Raw genomic sequence first — 20,707 nt, 5'->3', positions numbered from 1 at the left:
ATTTGTTCAAGTGGATAATGCACATGATTAAGACATGTTGACACAACTAACTTACGAACTAACTAGAACTTATCTTGCACTGGCCTGGGCTGGACTAAATGTCAGTAAGTACATGTGACAGCAGTGATTGCTTGGTTCATTAGTTGCACTACATGGCAATCAATACATGACACAGCATGGAATACCAGTCCCCCCACCCACCACATCACTACCTGTTTACGATAGCGTGTGTTTTTTTTTTTATTGTCTTTTTAGGGACAAATGTTAAGTAGTACAAAATACAATTATTCATTAAAAAAAGGTTGGCATGGAAGTGACATGACTGAAAGTGAAATTTTATTTCAATTACTACATGCTGTCCTTCTCTTGCGTGACTCTTGCTGCCATCAAGCTGTTGAAATGATCCGACTTTCACAAAATATGTTTGCTAATAGCAGTTCACAGCCATTTAAAATGTCCTGTTCAGACATGTTTTGAGACATTAATTTAAACTAATGTGGCTCTTAATGGGAACTCCACCCTCACTCTATTCATATCAAACTCACCGAATGACTTTGCCAATGTTATTAATAAAATAATTAAACTTGAGATTCCCACAAGGCGTGCATGGCTTACAGTTGGAGCAGGTCATGTCACAGACGAGCCTCTTCCATAGGCATTATTCCCGTGTCCTTTGGAAAGAGACACAAACATTAGTAGGCAGCCTTCAGCCGTTTGAATAACTATTCATGCATTTCACTGCTTTGTCCTTGCTTAAAAGACAGAACAGATGTACTTCCACTGATTTGCCTGCTTGGAAAGAACCCATAGATGATTAAATAGCAAAATTCTAAAAATACAGGTTTTCAGAGTGCTTCAATCTACAGTCACAAGTCTCTTCACTTTAGAGGCTTCATGGCAACAAAATGAAATCAATCAAATGAAACAACCAGCTGGATGGATACGTCAAGTGAGCTAAAAGAGAAGAGCAGTATTAACCTATGCATTAGTGCAGTTCATTACCTAGTGAATGAATAATACAACATATTTCCATTGTTTTCCTTTCCCATCTATTTATCCATCATCCATCCATCCATCCATCCATCAATCCACCCATCCATCCAATTATCGACATGGACCAAACAAGGGACGAGGCAGCCTGTTTTTAGTTGGTGCAATTATATATACAAGTTAATTCCTTAGAGAGACATTCTGTAACAGAAGTAAAGACTGAAGGTCGGTATCATCTCAACACTGAAGTGAAAGACAACAATGAGATCTCAAGAAATGACCCTGACTGCAGGTATCAGATGAAAGTTTAGGGGAATAGATTGACTAATTATGGGGTTGAGTTAGTTCATATTATGACTGCAATACTGTAGGCAATTTGATCCTGAGTTGAGTGTTATTTTTGCATTGTGTTTTAGACAGAATCATTTTAATATAGTAGTTTAAACAATTCTACTGGAATAAAATATAAATAATTATCCTACTTCCTTTGACTGTTAGCCCACTTGCACAAAATAAGAATCAATACTCCTTTCCTTCCAAGGAGCAATAGCAGCCAGTGGTGCTGACTGTTTGTCTCAATGACAGTGAGAACATCAGAGTGCACCCACATAGTTTCAGCCCCACACACCATTTGAGCTTGCCCTCAACCACAACCTTCCTTCCCCTCAATCTGATTTGTGGCTCTTTCGTAAACATGTCTCCTTAATGCAGGTGTGCTCATTTGTAGGCAAGGACGCACAAAGAGGGGATGCACACAAGTTGATATGATGTACTGATGTATGGTAAGGCTTCACATTTACTAGTGTGCACATGCAGCGAGAATAAGCCCGCTTGTGAAACTTGTGATCAGGCACCTGTACTGTACTGGCAACTGCCTGCTGGGAAATTGTGTCGGCACATTTGACCTCAAACATCACAGCTTCTCATTACATAACTAGAGACAAAAGAGGACAAGTCATCTATCGGCTACTGTGATAAATGGTTATTCACACAAACCCCAATTCCAGTGAGGTTAGGACACTGTGTAAAATGTAAATAAAAACAGAATAGAATGATTTGCAAATCCTTTTCAACCTATATTCAATTAAAGACACTACAAGGACAAGATATTTAATGTTCAAACTGATGAATGTTTTTGCTTTTCCCCCCCAAATATTCTCTCATTTTGAATTTGATGCCTGCAACATGTTCCAAAAAAGCTGGGGCAGGGGAAAAAAATACTTAGAAAGTTGAGGAATGCTCAAAAAACACCTGTTTGGAACATTCCACCGGTGAACAGGTTAATTGGAAACAGGTGAGTGTCACAATTGGGTATAAAAGGAGCGCCACTGAAAGGCTCAGTTGTTCACAAGCAAGGATCGGGGAAGGTTCACCACTTTGTGAACAACTGCATGAGCAAATAGTCCAGAAGTTTAAGAACAATGTTCCTCCATGTACAAATGCAAGGAATTGTGGTACTTCATCATCTATGGTCCATAATATCATCAAAAGATTCCGAGAATCTGGTGAAATTTCTGCAACTAAGCGACAAGGCCGAAAACCAACATTGAATACCCGTGACCTTCGATTCCTCAGGTGGCACTGCATTAAAAACCGGCATCATTGTGTAAATGATATTGCTATGTGGGCTCAGGAACACTTCAGAGAACCATTGTCAGTTAACACAATTCATTGCTACATCTACAAATGCAAGTTAAAACTCTACCAAAAGCCATACGCTATATCAACAAAACTCAGAAATGCCACCGACTTCTGTGGGCTAGAACTCATCTGAGATGGACTGAGCAATGGAGACCCCAGTTTGTTGAGCAATTGAAGTTGTACACCAAGAAAGAATGGGAAATAATTTGACCTACAAAGCTTCAACAATTGATGTCCTCAGTCCCCAAACGCTTATTGAGTGTTGTTAAAAGAAAAGGTGATGCAAACATGCCCCTGTCCCAGCTTTTTAGGAACTTGTTGCTGGCATAAAATTCAAAATAAGTGAAAAAGATTTTTTTTAAAGTTTGAACATTAAACATCTTGTTTTTGTAGTGTATCCAGTAGAATATAGGTTGAAAAGGATTTGCAAATTATTATATTCAGTTTTTATTTGTTTTACAACGCGTCCCAACTTCATTGGAATTGGGGTTTGTTCTATAATCCTCATGTGAATGAGGTCTCAATATAAACTCACCATGAACATCTTTTGGTACAGAGATTTAATACAAGAGCAGTTGAGTCATTTCAGAGACAATAATGATTACTTTGGACTTACACTGACCGAGATAACTTGAACATCCATCCATCCATTTTCTGAACCGCTTATCCTCACAGGGTCGCGGGAGTGCTGGAGCCTATCCCAGCTATCATCGGGCAGGAGGCGGGGTACACCCTGAACTGGTTGCCAGCCAATCGCTGTGCACATATAAACAAACAACCATTCTCACTCACATTCACACCTAAGGGAAGTTAGAGTCTTCAATCAACCTACCATGCATGTTGTTGGGATGTGGGAGGAAACCGGAGAAAACCCACGCAGGCACGGGGAGAACATGCAAACTCCACACAGGCGGGGCCGGGATTTGAACCCCGGTCCACAGAACTGTGAGGCAGACGCTCTAACCAGTCCACCACCGTGCCGCCATAACTTGAACAATATGTTTATTATTGTGGTTGTTGTTTGCAGAGAGCTGCAGTGCTAAGAGGGGGTTCTAATATTATGACCCAACACCCACAATAATAAACATTATTAATTAATACTTCCTGACAGTGTCTAACATACATAGAGTCCCAGAGGGTGGGAATGTTTTGTTAAGCTGCCAAAACATTTTTGGCATCTTTCCATGAGAAATCCAGTTGAGGAAATTTGAAAATATCCCTTTGAACAAGTTTGAAACTTTCCATGAGGGGTTAATGAAATTTGGAGAACTTTGTAAAAACTGTAATTGCATTAAGATAATCCTTAAAATATTGTATCATTAGCAGGCAGGCTTTTAAATAAATATTTTAAAATGTGTCTTGAGGGAAATGTATTAAATATTTATTTTATTTCTTATTTTTTGCATAAAATATGATTGAATATATAGTATAAATGCCAGCTGAGATTATTGTATGAATTTTCGAGACGTTGTTGACTAACTTGAGCTGCTATTCTCTTTTTTTATTCTTATCAATTTCCATATAATGCTGTTCATTCATATTCATTCGAATTGTAAATGTCCAATTTTCCTGGAATTTTTCAGTCCTAATTATCACTGAGAATTATTATATTTGGAAAGGCGGAATTTTTTATTAAGCTCTGTTTTTTAATAGCATTAGCTTTTTAAACTGTAAGGTATCAATTAAGTTACTATGTCTGCTATTTCCTCTTGCAGGAGAGTTTAGTTTTGGAAAAATGCAGAAATGTCAAACACAAGGTTTAGACCTTTATGCAAGGTTAGACTGTGTGAACATCTTTTTCAAGGTAAACTTCATAGTTGAATTGAGTGATAATAAAATGCTCCTGTGTATTGAAAAATGTTTTAAATTCTAAATATGCAACGATTTTGTTGCAGTAGAAAACTGTGTCACAACCTTTATTAAACCAAGGCACTTTTTTAAGTTCAATTTAGCTCACCCACTGTTCATATTCAATTACAGTACCGGTACTGTACTTTGCATTTTTATGGATTTTCATTTTACACACCAATAGGCATGTTTTCTCGATAAAACCACTGGATCGGTCATCCTGTTACTCCCAATTATACAATGGAACCTGTAAAGAATAGAATAGAATAGTGGCCACCTTGTTCATTTGGAAATGTTCTTATAGCATATAATGGAAATTAAAACTATATAAATAGAATGTTCCAACATCACACTGTTGCCATCACTAAACCTTTATAAACTGTACAGGCATGTTTTGAGAAACTTTTAAACATTCTTGACTGTCATACTGGTGCAAAAATATGTTAACCACTCGACACAATAAACCACAAGACAAAATAAAGCGAACATGAAATTAAAATACAATGAAATTACGGTAAATGACCTTTGTTGCATAGCACATCTGCCTCACAGTTCTGAGGACTGTGTGGAGTGAATGTTTTCCCCGTGCCTGCGTGGGTTTTCTCCGGGTACTCCGTTTTCCTCCCACATCCCAAAACATGCATGGTAGGTTGATTGAAGTGTCTAAATTGCCCATAAGTGTGAATGTGTGTGCAAATGATTGTTTGTTTATGTGTGCCCTGTGATTGCCTGGCAACCAGTTCAGGGTGTGCCCCGCCTCTCGCCCGAAGATAGTTGGGATAGGCTCCAGCATGCCTGCCACCCTAGTGAGGATAAGTGGTACAGAAAATGGATGGATGGACCTTTGCTGCTGTGTGACGTTGGTACAATGAACTCTAGGGGTAATATTAAGAGTTTGTTTTCTTTTGTAGTTGACATTGTGATGAAAGTTTCTTCTTTTTTCTTTTTGTCCGATCTTCCAGAAAATATTTACATTTCACATTGAAATGTCCCTTTTCGCATCTTTATTGAACTATATTTGCCATAATCTTCTCAATGATTTTTAACCTTTGTCGCAGACCACTATCTTATTTAATAATTTTTAAGACCTTTGATTTAATGACAAAATGACAGTTCGAATTTCAAGTTTTTGTGTGACTTTTGAAGCTCATTTTTTTTTTCCAGAAAATTTGGGTTGAACTTCAAATTACTCAAATTGCACTTAAAGGAAGTCAAGTAGAGTACCTCAAACACAGACTTCTCATGTCAGCATATCACATATAGATAGAAAGTAGCTAAAACAAATTTAGACAGATTAAAAGTAATTTGCACTGAGCAAGAAGACACTCAGTAATACAATGGACTGATCTTATTTTGGAGCCTGCTGCTGACCTGCCAGTGCCACATCTGCCCCAACGCTGACTGCAGCTTATTGGGGAAATGAAAATGCGGTATACCCAAGTCCTCCCCACCCTGGGCTCACATTCACTTCTCTTATTTTTACACAAAGAGGAACTCTTTGGCAGTGCCTACACCAAATCTCACCTCACCAAAACCAAATATGAAACAAAGTGTTCTTTAGTAACAGCGACTGAAGCAGTATTATATATACTGTAATATGCAGTCTTTCACCTGGAAAATAAAAATATGTTGATCATACCTACTTTAGTCATCTATAATACTGTTGGACCATCCTGGACACTTCTCGTGTTGTGTAAGCATATTTCTGTGAGACATTACACACATTATAACCAGTAGTGGGAAATTTTTTAGGTATCTGTACTTGAGTATTTATTTTTCTGATGACTTTTTTACATGACAAACTATATCTGTACTTTCTACTCCTTTGTCCAAATAGGCTTGTTAACTTTTTCAACAAATAGAAAGAGGGAACGTCAACCGCAGTTGAGATCCTGATTGATTGTAATCTTGGAGTCTTATGAGGCTGGAAAAAAAGGGGACAGCAACAACATGGATGAACGTGAACCAGGGGGCATTAACGATGACAATAACAGATATAGAGAAGCAAGATATCCCCCATCCATGGTCATTTCAGGGACTTGTTTGACATTCTACCAGCTACAAGAATGATTTGTGGCAAATGCGTTGTCTTGTGCCAGCCTAAAAGCCTTCAGCGTCTGGCATTCAAAAATCTACAATCTAATCTAGAAATAACACTAAAGTAGGTATATTTTTTCAGTTGTTAATCAATAGCATTTAGTATTTTTTGTGTCACTCTGTTCACACTGTTAGCAAAGCTATGGGAACATGTTGTTTGGCTAGCATAAAACTTGAGCCAGCGATAGCTAGCCCTTAACAACATGCAACATGTAGCCTAGCATATATTTTTCCTTCTTAAGTGTGAGCAGTATGTAAATTAATTGTAGGGAAAGTTTCTTTTGCATTGTGCCAAGTTATCAAAACAGGTATTGTATAAAATTGACTATAACAATTCATTTTTACTTTTGTATACATTCAGAATCTGTACCTTTTTTAACTTACAAGCTTTTAATCAGTACCTCTATTTTTTAACTGTATTTTTTTTAAATATACAAGTACTGTATCTATACTTCTATACTTAAGTACAGCGTGTGAGTATTTTTGCTACCTCTGATTAAAACTAACAAACTGTATATGTATGAATAAATGTATATATATTTATCAAATAACAAAGTACACTACTCCAAAAAAAAACGATAGAAAGTAAGCCCAAAAACCAAAAGAGATTTAAATAAATGATTAAAAACAGCAAATGAACAATGTATAGAGGGCAATGTCATCATATTGTGAGTAAGAGTTTAGTCACTTATAGTATATCAGCATTCACTCAATGCTATGATGTATCTTGAAAGTGTGTGTCTGCAGAAATGGGACTGTTTGGCTTCATACTCACCTCTGTCACTTTACCATCATGCTTGTCTGTGTATGAGCTGTCTGGGCCTCTACTATTTGTTTGAACTAGAGCTAATGCACACTGAACCACTTCCACATTGAAGGCCATATCATCTACATTTCTATATTTACTAGAAAGAAATGACTGATGATTGTATTTATACTATCCGTGATGTATTGTATACCAGAAGCAGGTCAGAACTCAGCATCAAGCAAAACTGATCATTATTTCTTTGTTAAGTCAGATTTTATTGATAGCTGTATCAATAAAATCTGCCATCCAATAAAATTATTGTGATTGGATTGGATTATTATTGGATGTCAGTAGACTGTTCAGGTGTACCTTTTTGATATGACATTGACATTGCAAAACTGTGGTTAGGAATTAGGGAACTAAGGATTTATGAGTAATTATTAATCAGTTTATTTGAAAGGGGACAATGCAATTTCATAAAACACATGAAATACACATGGTTAAAAAAGCCAGAATTAGTCAGAAGGCTAGTTTTCATCTGTAGTCCCCAAGTAATTGATGGGAGATTTTTTTGGTGTTTCCAATGAAAGTGTTACTCACAACGAGAAGCAGGAAACGAAATGTGATCCTGCTTCATTCCATGGAAAGCATGCAACTTTGAGTATTTTCAAAATTCTTGGGGAAAACTCATTTTCCACCCCTATGTAGCCCAAAATTGATGCTAACATTGAGAGTTAATTTTCGTTAAAGACAAATTGCATTAACTTCTAATATTGCATTTTATGTTATAATTGCAATGCTAATGTAATGCATCCCTTACTTATTTTGCATGCCGAATTTAAAAATGTTTTTTTAAAAAAAGGATTGTGAACACTATAAAGGCAATGTAATATGCATCAGAATTTCTCAACCTCACAGTGTTGCTGGCAGGGCTGTTGCAAGATAATTTGTCAGAACAGAGAGTGACGCTCCCCAACAACGTTGACAGAATCATGTCACACATTTATATTCATATTCCCCATTTATGGTCACATTTTCACCATTTGAAAACCACCTCGCTTACTAAAAAACAAACATGTATGCGGCATAAAACTCTGCCCATCCCTGCTTTTTGCCTTTTTCACTGATTGGCACAGTGACAGGGAGTTTAAGCATCCGTGTGGATGGAGGGGAAATAGAAAAGACAGCTCCATATGTGATGTGTCAGCCCGAGGGAAGCGCTGGATTCGAGTGCCTTTTCCCGCCACTCATTTAGCCCCAGCAATCGGCCTGTCTTGTGCTAAAGGTCTCCCATGGCTACGAGGCTCCTTGGCACTATCTGCGAGCTACAGACCACGATATGCTGATTAAACGAGCCTTCATTAAAGCGATTACATGCACAAGGAGGCTTGATTTCCCACAGGCAGCCAAATAACAAAGATGGGGGAAAAGGATGTTTTTGGGTGGGGGGGCATGTTATGAGGAAGGGACTACTGACATTGTTGTCTTGTTTGCGTTAAACAACTCCGGCCTACTTGAAGGAGTGACTTCGTACGTTTGCCGTGTGTTGGATTGACCTGTTCTCACCTCGCGGGGACAGCCAGCTTGTTGCCGTGACGATTAGCCATACCTGACTCACCACACCTACAGGCCGCTTCCAGGTCACCGAGCTTCCAGCATGGAAGACCTTGCCCAAGACTCAGAGAAACATTACTTCTGGTTCATTTCATTAAGTCTCTGCATAAGCAGTGGAGGTTGTTTGAGGGAGTTAAAGTCACCCGGAGAGACCATCTCGTCCTTTACTGACAGAAACTTTTGTATTTGAAATCAGAGGGAGCAACTCCAACTTACCAACTTGGTAACATTTACATAATAATGCAAAGTATGCTTCAAAATGGTGTATCACCATCTTCCAATCTAAGAATTGACATGGTTGATAGCTTGTTAAGAATCATATAAATTGTAGTGGACTGTTTGTATATAGTTGTATTTAATTTTTCAACATTCAAGCATTGACTGACAATAGCCTACCGAGTTAGAAGATACTGTATAAACACACTGTTGTTGTTTTTTTACCCCCAACTACTGCAGTCCTGCAGCACCTATATGATGTTTTTATGATGCTGTATTGCCATATATAAATAGAAATGTTCCTAGTTATATGACAGATATTTGTTGTACTTTTGTATGGGAGATGTTCGTTTATGTGAATTATGATGCTTCAAAATTTTATAATGACCACAATCTTGTTGTGTAAATAAGATTGTGTTTGTGTGATAAACATAAAATTAGAATTAAAGGACGATAGGGTTATTATATACTGACTATATGCGCATTTGATATGTATATGAAAAAAATATTGTTTAATTGAATTTCACATAGCAGTATTGCAAATGTTACTGTAGATTCAAAATTTCCTACGCAATAATTGGAGTATATTATAATATTTTTTAACCTGATGTTTCATACAGTATTTTAATTATAGTAATTACCATTATCTTACATATATTATTGTCTCCCTGTAATTGTTAAATCATTACTTTTCATTTGTGATTGTGTGTGAGAAATCACAGATGTTTTCAAAACAGCCATTGAAAGAGAGGAACTGCATTTATGTGCTCATCTGTAGTTTTTTCATTTTTCTTCTGTATTCCTTGCCCTCGTAAGTGTCACCATGAATCACCGCAGCACTCAACGGCAGCGACCAAATTGGATGTATGAGGTGTCCGAGTTGTGCTCCAGTACATCTCTGTTCACAAATAAGCCTATGTGTGAGGGCAAAGAATTGTTCAGAATTGCCTCTGGGTCAATTATGAATGTAAAAAAATGTAAAAACTGTAAACATTCATCATCATGACAAGTAACAATTACTTTATCAGAAGCACCAGCATCAAAGCACAAGCAATAGTAATATCTCGAGGTGGTGACCAAGAGTTGATGAGGTCACTGTGAAGCTCAACGTGACAGCTGGGGGAGGCTTCTCTGCTCCCCTTAAAATACTTCTTTTTCTGCTTCCCCAGATATTTTTGCCGATGTACTGATATGACACCTGAGTGCAACACCGCACACACTTTAATTTAAACAAACTGAAGAAGTGAATTAAATATGCCAAATATTGTATCAGCTGTCTAAATCATGATACCTGCTTTGGCAAGCAATCTTAAAGATAATTGCTTGTTGCGAAGTCAATGCAAAGACATTGTGTTCTTGTGATCTTATTCGAGGAAATCCCGTCAAGGTTATGTTAAACTTGGAATTTAAGTTCTTCATCAAATACTGAAGGTCAGTGAAGTGAACCACGAGTAGCCATCGAATTATTTCTCAAAGACGATCAGACAGTGATATATTTATCATGAACATTGAAAGAAACACAATAATATTGCAATGATGATGATCGCAATGTGTTAGGATCTACTCCAATTATTGTGTTTATCAGTTTATTTTTGAAAGGGGACAATGCAATTTCATAAAACACCTGAAGTACACATGGTTAAAAAAGCCAGAATTAGCCAGAAGGCTAGTTTTCATCAATTGTGCTGGATTTGTTTTTTTTAATTAATTTATTGTGAAGCTGACTTGATGCCTTCTGGTATTGCAATGGTGGTTCATAACAGGAAATACAAATTGCCCAAGTATTAGAAATTGGCTACAAAGTTACATTGTGACTATAACTATAATAGCCGGAAGGTGCATACTGTTTGGAGACTCTGCTGATGAGCAGTGCGGGAGGCCTGAAACACAGATGGTTGTTCTTGCTTTCCTACAGTGTTAATCATACATTGAGCACTGAATTGAAGGAATTACAGTGAAGGTCTAAAAGTCCAGTAATCAACTCCTTATCTTACACAATTTCTAGGGTCACCCAACCAATTTCTAGGGTCACCCAACCAAACAGCTTCAACACTAACTAATTATTAAACTGAGTTCTATCTTAAAGGGACAATAATGAACTCTGAGCTTTTATTTAAGAAATGTTTCCATCACAGTTTAAAATGGTGTAAGTTTGTATGGGGAGAGATTTGTCTCAAAATTATTTACACAAATATATCCGTGATTTACATTCATTCATTCATCTTCCATACCGCTTATCCTCACTAAGGTCGCGAGGGCGCTGGAGCCTATCTCAGCTGACTCTGGGCGAGAGGCGGGGTACACCCTGAACTGGTCGCCAGCCAATCGGCTGGCACATATAAACAAACAACCATTCGCACTCACATTTACACCTACGGGCAATTTCGAGTCTTCAATTAACCTGCCACGCATGTTTTTGGGATGCTGTAGGAAACCGGAGTACCCAGAGAAAACCCGCACAGGCACGGGGAGAACATGCAAACTCCACACAGGTGAGGCCGGATTTGAACCCGGGTCCTCAGAACTGTGAGGCAGATGTGCTAACCAGTCCGCCCACGATTTACATGTGTTATTTTAATGTTGTGTGTCCATTTATCGTGACTTACCATTTGTAAATATTGAATTCGGCTCGTGAATTGTTGAAGGGGAGTTTGTGGATCACCTGCCACCCGCATTTATTTTTGAGACAAATGTAATGCAGTTTTCAAGATATTCACACACGCACACATATAAGAAGAGAATATTCACACGTGTGGGAAGGCCCGTCCCTCCATCTGCTAGGCGGCACTGTTGCTGTCTCCGTTGAGACCATAGACTATAAAATAGATGATTGTGAGCTAGCCACTGTTATCCCGCCGGGCGCCCGCGTGAACATGAAAGATTATTTGAACACTGTAATAATAAGCTGTTTTTTGTATCTTGCTGAAAGATGAGGAAGGCCCATAAGTCTGACCACATACTTTAATACAGAGTTTTCCTTAGTCACTGTGTATCCACTTTCCTGCTGTCAAAATGAGTACGAACAAATGAGGTTGTGTCATACACGGCCACATGACAGAACATTGGGAAGGTGAGCCAAAGTGTAGGAACGTGCATGGGCACATCCACAGCTGCATGAACCACTGGGATATGATTCAGAGGCCATCATCAAGCAGATGTGTTCATCTCAGGTGACGTGCCATCGTTGACATAGTTTTCTTTACATCAACATCTGCCCTTTAATTACACACATTCTCAAATACTCAGGTACATGAAAAGCTCAACTCTGCCCCTGAAGATGCAATGTAAACTAATGTTCCACACAGAGCTAAATATCAGAGGCGTGTTCTCTTTTTTCCAGGGCCGAAAAGTCACATTTAAAATGTATAAAAGCAGTACATTCGTGGATATCAGCTCGGTGATGGTAGGTACTTTACACTTTGACCCTATACAATATTAGTCGTTCTTAGCCGCTAGTATCATAGTGTCCAAGAGAACCAGAGCGGGAAATAGACGAATCACTTGTAATATGCTTTAGAATATGGTTGACTGGCAAAAAATTGAAGGAGAAGGAAACATGTTTTTCCTTTATTAATAATTGGAGCGAATAAGACATGGGCCGCACAGTGGTCTAGTGGTTAGCACGTTTCCCTCACAGTTCTGAGGCTCTGGATTTGATTCTTGGGTGGGACAAGCTGTATAGTGCCAGCCACACCCGAAGTCAGCTGTGATAAGCTCCAGCGGTATAGAAAATGCATGGATGGATTAAGACATCCTGCATCACTGAATGAATACACAGAATTGTCATCTTATTTTTGGCTGCTTCCACAACCCTTCATAAAGTTTTGGTAAAACCTGTTCAGTAGTTTTTGAGTAATATGAATTAAGAATTAAAAAAAAAAAAAAAAACACCTCCCTTACAAACTTAAGCCTTCGCTAGTCAAAGTGCAAGTACAATGCAGTACCTTATAAAAATGATTTCTACCCTGTCAAATTAGAATTGTAAAATTACCTGATGATCCTTCTTCTAGGCTGATTTAAGAAAGCATATCATGTCAAGCTAAAATAAAAGCTCTGGCCTTACACGTCGTGCTTTGTAGAAGTCACGAAAAGATTTTGCGCCGACAGAAACGGGACAGAAAATGGACTGCTGGAGTTCATTGATTCATTCATTTTCCATATCGCTTCACCTCACTAGGGTCGCGGGCGTGCTGGAGCCTATTCCGGCTATCTTCGGGTGAGAAGCGGGGAACACCCTGAACCGGTCGCCAGCCAATCGCAGGGCACACATCAACAAACAATCATCCGCACTCACGTTCACACCTACAGGCCATTTAGAGTCCTCAATTAACCTACCATGCATGTTTTAGGGATGTGGGAGGAAACCGGAGGACCCGGAGAAAACCCACGCAGGCACGGGGAGTACATGCACACTCCACACTAGGCGAGGCCGGATTTGAACCCGGGTCCTCAGAACTGTGATGGCGATGTGCTAAACAGTCGCCCACCGTGCCGCTGCTAGAGTTCAAATACATTTTTAAAAATGACTGACTTGGTTGAGTATTTTGAAAGGTGCGTGATGGTGTCAAAAGATTGCCTTTTGTTACCACACAGCCATAATGCCTGCTGCATTTTTGAAGCAGTCAGCTTCCACACCCTCTCCTCACCTCATGTGTCTCTTTGTTGCCTGAGGCTTGAAGGAGGGTAACCTCCCACCTCCGTCCAGCTGGAAGCGAGCCAGAAGGGGATTGGCTTCCCGGCTTGTGTCAGGGAGGAACCGGCGCGCCAGGATACCCAAATATGGACTAAGCGATATCAGTTTGGATCCGTGACTCAGCAGCCGCTTATATGTGCGTGCAGTATTGATTGGACATATAAGGCCGAGTCTGAGAGTGGACTTGGCTGCGGTGTTGTCCACTGGACCGAATTGGACCCGCGAGACTCGTGGACCAGAATCTGCGAGCGTGAAAGCGCTCTTGTTGTCGTTCATATTTACCTTTATGGACTTTTCCTCCAGGCGAAAGGGCCTCGCCGTGTTTACAGTGGCGGCGGTTCCTGGCAACGTGCGTCATTACGCACGTCCGACATCCTGGGGGCGGGGCTCCGAGCGCACAGCGACCAATCGGGGCCTCGGATCGGGCTTCGCTCCGCATCGCATAAATAGAGAGAAACTGCTCGGCAGCTCGTAGTAAGAGAGGAAACGAGAGAGGCAGACGATCAGACAGGTTTTCAAAATTAAAGACTCACCAACACACGAGTGGAATGAAAGCATCTGAATTAATCACTGGACTGCGCTTTGATTCCAACTGAAGGTACAAATCGACGACTTGGTATAGTAGAGTTCCACTATTTTGGAAGTTTTGCTGTTTTTCATAGTGATCGTCAATATAATAATACATCAGGACTTGCTGGAGTTGAGTTGAGTTGGGACCTTCACGAACTCTTGTAGCCTATTTGACTGTCTGATTTTAAAGCGAAAATGTCCACAATAATGGAACAGCCTTTTTATGACGACTCGTTTCTCTCTGCTTATGGCCATCCAGGCGCAGCCTTGCCAGACTACAAGTTACTAAAGCAGAACATGAACTTGAACTTGTCTGATCCCTATCGGAGCTCCCACTTCAAGTCTCACCACCTGCGCGCCGACTCCGACTTGTATTCGGCGGCCACGGCGGACTCGGGCTCCGTCAAGCTCGCCTCTCCGGATTTGGAGCGACTCATCATCCACAACAGCAACGGGCTCATCACCGCCACGCCGACCCCGAGCCAGTACCTGTACAGCCGCGGGATCACAGAGGAGCAGGAGGGCTTCGCTGAAGGTTTCGTCAAGGCGCTGGACGACTTGCACAAGATGAACCAGATGGCGCCGCCCAACGTGTCCATCGGAACCGGGGGTGTCGCCTGCTCGGCGCCCGGCTCGGTGTTCGGCTCATCCATGCAGCCGGAGCCGCTCGAGTACACCAACCTGGGCAGTTGCACCAGCAACCCCGGCCTGTCGTCGGCTGTCAGCTACCCGTCCGCCACCATCAGCTACCTGCCGCACCACCCCTACCACCAGCACCACCACCACCACCACCAGCACCAGCACCAGCACCACCAGCAGCCGCACCAGCCGCAGGGCGCGGCGCACGGCTCCCACCCCTTCCAGCACTCGTTGGCCGGCGCCGGGCTGCACGCGCCGCGCTTCGGCGGCCTCAAAGAGGAGCCCCAAACCGTCCCGGACATGCAGAGCAGCGACAACAGCTCGCCGCCCATGTCCCCCATCGACCTGGAGAACCAGGAGCGAATCAAGGCGGAGCGCAAGCGGCTCAGGAACCGGCTGGCTGCGTCCAAATGTCGGCGGCGCAAGCTGGAGCGCATCGCCCGTCTGGAGGACAGAGTGAAAGTTCTGAAAACGGACAACGCGGGGCTGTCCAACACGGCCTCTCTTCTCCGGGAGCAGGTGGCCCAACTCAAACAGAAAGTCATGACACACGTGAGCAGCGGCTGTCAGCTCATGCTGTCGCCCAAAGTCAAGTCCTACTGAGGAAGCCAGACTTCTTAGCGAACACTTGAAATGCACTGGACTGCAAGCGCACTGACGGCACACGCGACTGGAGTGTTGCGGCTGAAACTAAAGTACACGGAAATCAATGACAACCAACACAAGCTGTCCTGTTTACATTTGACTTTGTACATTGTGATGAATTCTGATGTAACTTATTTCTGTTGTCAGGTTGATCCTGACCTTTTTTTTTTTTTAAATTTTTGTACCTGTACAGTATATTTAAGTAAAAGAAATGTCGCCATTGAGAAATGTGTTGTTCTTCATGGTGCTGTCAGCATTTTGAAATGTCACCTCTTTGGAATTATTGAGCCAATTCTCAAGAACACTGGCGGGCTGTTGTCGGAATCATCTGCGCTGTCAGCATTTCAATTACTCGACCTTCAACACCCCAGATAGGATTGTTTTCCTATTGACGTACTAACTACCACGCCTTATATGGGGAACTTTTCTCACAAACGTCACAACACTAATAGGTTTCCGGAAACTCCCTCCTACAATGCTGGTCAGAGAGGCCGCATGTATGCATGTGTGAGTGCGAGATGGTTTGTCAATGAGCTACGGGAGTTTCCCAGTTCTGCTTTCAGTTTCCCCAAACAAGCTGTGAAAACAGGAGAGCCGTTGAAGCAAAAGTTTCACACAAAATAAGCAGATGTGGTTGTTAGCTGGGTTAGGAATTTACGAGAAGTGGTGCAGCGTACGCAGTAAAGTAACTAGGTTGCATAAACAGGAAAATATCTTTTAAGAGGCCATATTAAATGTTGATCTTATCCAAGCTGGTGGAAAACTTGACATGTACTTGGACTACTTGTACAAGTCAATTACATTTGATACACTTGAAGCTCAGACAACAGTCGATGTCAACCTGTAAACAGGCAACAATTGATAGCATGAACCACTATGTAGTGGTTCACATAGCTTCAGCTTCAGTGCAGCCAACTGTCAGATGGTTCCCAAATGCACCGATCAAAACCAGCTTGCGCTTAGTTCATGTCATCTGATTCGGACTTAAGTGTAGTTTTAAGTGATTAAAAAAAAAAAAAAAAGGAAGTCTTCCTATTGGCGTCATGTATGCTACATCCAAACGTCACATGAAACCACAGGCAAACATGGCGCTCATGTGGGATACATCAGTGATTCCCCAACCACTGTGGTGTGAGAGTCACTGTTCTGCAGGGGAGAAAAAAAACAAAAAACAATTTGGCTTCTTTTGTCAGAAAATTATTTATGGCAAATACTGTTCACCTATGCCAGTGACAGGCAGAACAATTAATGCTCTTCCACTCAATGGCAAAAAGTCCAATGAACACATATCCATCGGTTCCCATTCAAAAACAGAATAACTTTGCTTTAAACAAGCCCAGATTTCAGACTTTGTGAAAAGTCATAATTTCAGTATGTATAATTTAATGTGGCGTTTGGTGGTTGAGATTTTTCTCATGCAAGATGTTCCTCAGCTAAACTAAACAAACTAATGGCACACCCCAGAGGTGACAAAAGGTAGGACATACAGAGCCATAAAACAAAACCACACTTCACATTCCCACTGCTTTAATCAATGGAGGCAGAACAGTCAGGAAAATTCTTAGTATTTTTCTGAGAAAAAAAAAAAAAAAAGGAAATTAACTTTTCAGTGCTTGAGACTTGGAGGTTGTCCCACCAGTTGTGTACTGGATGTACAAAGATAAGACATCTAACAGAATAGGTTGGGCTTTTGACAAGCAGGAAGTCACTTAGGACTGCTCCACAGAAGCGCATATCATCTGAGGAAAAGTGCTACTATTAAGGTAGCGGTAAGGGGACCTTCACATTTACTGCTTGAAGAAGAACTCTTTACTCTTCTCAACATCGGGAATGATTGTGTCGCTGCCTGGTTTCCAGCCGGCAGGGCACACTGTGAGAGATAACAGAGTGCTTGTTCATATATCAGTCATTGACACACAGCAGTATAAATGCACAGCGTACAAGTGTCAACACTCAGCGGGGTTACCAGGCCGCTCACTGCAAAATCTTTACTGTATTCATAATTATTAGGGTTGCATGATGACAAAAAGAAAGTCACACGGTTCACATTCAAGCAATGATACAAAGAAGACAAACCACAAAACCATTTAAATATATAAAGAATAGAAATCACTGCAGACAGAGAGCTGAACATATTGAAAATCAATATCAGCATCTCAGAACCTCTTGAACTCACCTTCACCATATTTGTCAGTGTGCTGGAAGGCCTGGACCAGGCGCAGGGTTTCGTCTACAGAGCGACCCACTGGCAAGTCGTTGATGGTGATCTGCCGCAAAATGCCTTTGTCGTCAATCACAAACAGACCCCTGACAGACAGAAAATGCGGGTTAAGTGCCTTTACTTCCCAAAAGTAGACAATCATTTCTATTACACAGTCTCAACTCAGGGGCTGCATTTGAAGGCCAATGATGTCCTAATGCAGCTGAAATTATGTCCAAATTCAAGTTGAAAGTGTCATACAGCCTTCTTTATGCTTTTTTTTAAAGCATGTCTGCTATCCTTCATGCCAAGATTCTTTGCTAGCCTGTAAAATATTTGATTGAGCCTTGTTTCCCTTAATCGACCATTCAATGCCAAATCTTAAAATTACATTAATATGTAACCAACACGTAGCCACCCAGCATCATGATATGAGGCTGAGACTGGAGACATTTAAAAAGCGAGACAGGTGGATCCTCCAAAGGGTGCAGCCTCTTAATTGGTGACATTGTAACATGGTCTCGTGTCCCAAGTCTGTGTGACCTGTATGAAATGCCATCATCCTCTTTCAGCACACCATAGTCTCTGGAAATGCTCTTTGTCAGGTCTGCTAACAGGGGAATTTTCATGTTACCCAGACCTCCCTGCTTCCTAGGTGTGTTGATCCTAGAGGGGAGGGGGGGAAAAAACAGTACATCAAAATAGCACAAATTCAATTTTCTCTTTATAAGACAAAACACTTTGTAAAACCTGCATACTTAGTGAAAGACAGGATCACGATCATTACCAACTAAATCTTAAAAATGCAAATGAGTGTTGAACGCTAACGTCACACATCTTCCAGAACGTTCAATATAGAAATTGGAGTTTGATAAGACTCATTGCATCACTTGGAACTTATCTGGTGTACGCAGAGAAGCAGGATACCGGCAGATAACCTGACCCGTGGGGTGGTGCTTCTTCAAGCTAGCAGAACGACAAGAAAGCGTACTGACAAGAACTCATTGCTTATGCGCTGGGCTGTCCCTCTTAGATTTGCCACACATACAAGTTGTTTTCTAACTAGTATATGGTGTCTTGCTTTGCAATGGTGATGGAGCTCTCTCTCTCTCTTAACCCAACAATCACATCAAACAAAGACACTTCACTTCTGTATGTGTAATGCCAAACTTGTCTGTCTGATGGATTGGTTTAGTCTGCTGTGACACCATTTATTCAACTCATCTCCCATTTGAATCAAACAGCAACATGAGAAGAATAAACAGTACTTAATAGACACAGGTAACCTGGAGAGTAATGCAGGCTGCAGACAAAAACAAAACCAAGATGACTTTTTTTGTAACGGAGAAATGCATGCTAGAAGACTACACATTACCCCACCAGGAATAATGCAACAACAACCGTATGCAGCAGCATAAACGTGTGATACAGTAACTCGAGGTTAGAGAAAGAAAAGTTTCTACAGAACCAGGAAGATTTCTCACCAGGCCAAGTGACTGAAGTGAGAGTCCACAGAGCAGCCGAGCACCTCGCAGCCAATTTTGCGGAACTCTTCCGCTCGGTCGCTGAACGCCACGATCTCAGTAGGGCAGACAAACGTGAAGTCCAGAGGGTAGAAGAAGAACACCACATACCTTCCTGAAGGGCAAAGAGGGGGAAAACAACGTGGAAAAAGTCAAAACAAGTAAAAGCTGGTGTACAAAATGTGATATTACCTTTGTAGTCAGATAGCTGGATGTCCTTGAATTGTCCATCCACTACAGCTGTAGCTTTAAAAGCTGGGGCCGGCTTGCCAATGTTAGCATTTCCACAAGACATGATGGTGGTAGTGGTGCCAAATGACTGCAAAAGACCAAGTGAGCATGTGTTTGACATGCAGTGACACCTAAAATGCTTGGAGACTTCAGGGGCTCTTTTTTTTTTTTTTTTGAAGACTTTTTCAGCCTTTTGGGGATCACTGCACTGCTTTTACACTCAGTGAGCAAAACCATGGAGTCACATGCAAGTCATGTTCAACCAGCAGGAAACAAAAGCTTATTAGCAAACTTGTATAACCTTGAGGGGGGGGGAAGATGAAAAAAAGATGAAAAAATAAGCACGCAGCAGCGTTGGGACGTGTGCAAAACTCAAAAAGGGAAGAGACTACATGTACGTACGTTAAAAAAATAAATCTGCCATTATTAAACATTAGGTTGATAATGCTATCTTAACCGTAAAGTGGTTATTTAAATAATTTAAAAAAAGCGATGCATAAAAGAGTTTTGCTTGATTAAAATCGATTCGCTTAAGAAATGACAAGTTAAAACAAAACAAAAAAAAGTTACACGTGCTGTGGTTATTGTTCAAGAACGGCTTTTATTGTGATCATTTTTAAACTGGGCTGGAAACTCGAAGTTTGCAGCAGCTACGGTAAGACAAGGAATTTGCGTGAGCCGTGGTTGAGACAAAGCAAGGACCATTAGGCCCACACACACTGAAGGATAGAACCAATAAGACCCGCACTGCCTGCTTAGCTCCATGTTAGCTTACCTATCGTCGGTCAACCACATTTGAACTTTTATTGGTTCCACAACAAACACCAGTTAGTTACGGCCACGCAGTGGTTGCACAGTGACAGTGTGCAAAAGTAAAGTTGGGAAAACGTCAAATTCTGACCTGTCTGAGCGAAGTTGTCGGCGACGTAACACTGTTGGCTTGGCAAGGGAAGCTTCACGAGGCCGACTGACTGCGGCTGCGCGGAATAAGTAGGCGGTGCCGCGGAGGAGGCCGCAAGTGACCCATTCCTCCAAAATAAAGGCTCAACTCT

At 41.1% G+C, this 20,707-nt stretch overlaps 2 protein-coding genes across 2 annotated transcripts; one reads left to right on the top strand and one right to left on the bottom strand.

The window, feature by feature from the left end:
• Positions 1-14,081: 14,081 nt before the first annotated feature.
• Positions 14,082-15,929, top strand: junba (JunB proto-oncogene, AP-1 transcription factor subunit a). Its single transcript, XM_061769625.1, has one exon. It carries the CDS (start codon positions 14,613-14,615, stop codon positions 15,657-15,659), a length of 1,047 nt encoding a protein of 348 aa, XP_061625609.1. The 5' UTR covers positions 14,082-14,612; the 3' UTR covers positions 15,660-15,929.
• Positions 15,930-17,211: 1,282 nt separating this feature from the next.
• Positions 17,212-20,704, bottom strand: prdx2 (peroxiredoxin 2). Its single transcript, XM_061769626.1, has 6 exons — positions 20,557-20,704; positions 19,617-19,743; positions 19,386-19,539; positions 18,445-18,567; positions 17,878-18,008; positions 17,212-17,571 (listed from the first exon to the last, which is right to left on the bottom strand). Exons 2-6 carry the CDS (start codon positions 19,717-19,719, stop codon positions 17,489-17,491), a joined length of 594 nt encoding a protein of 197 aa, XP_061625610.1. The 5' UTR covers positions 19,720-19,743; positions 20,557-20,704; the 3' UTR covers positions 17,212-17,488.
• Positions 20,705-20,707: the final 3 nt, after the last annotated feature.

The sequence above is a fragment of the Phyllopteryx taeniolatus genome, chromosome 4 (assembly GCF_024500385.1).
Source record: "Phyllopteryx taeniolatus isolate TA_2022b chromosome 4, UOR_Ptae_1.2, whole genome shotgun sequence".
Classification (NCBI taxonomy): domain Eukaryota; kingdom Metazoa; phylum Chordata; class Actinopteri; order Syngnathiformes; family Syngnathidae; genus Phyllopteryx; species Phyllopteryx taeniolatus.
This window is presented reverse-complemented; position numbering and strand designations above follow the sequence as displayed.

Bases quoted from the DNA above. Each gene is read 5' to 3' on its own strand.
- junba (XM_061769625.1), top strand. From the start codon at position 14,613: ATGTCCACAATAATGGAACAGCCTTTTTATGACGACTCGTTTCTCTCT.
- prdx2 (XM_061769626.1), bottom strand. From the start codon at position 19,719: ATGTCTTGTGGAAATGCTAACATTGGCAAGCCGGCCCCAGCTTTTAAA. The intron at 18,009-18,444 runs GTCACACAGACT...TCTGTCTGTCAG, and splicing joins GATGATGGCATTTCATACAG to GGGTCTGTTTGTGATTGACG. The intron at 17,572-17,877 runs GTGAGTTCAAGA...TATCTCTCACAG, and splicing joins CACTGACAAATATGGTGAAG to TGTGCCCTGCCGGCTGGAAA.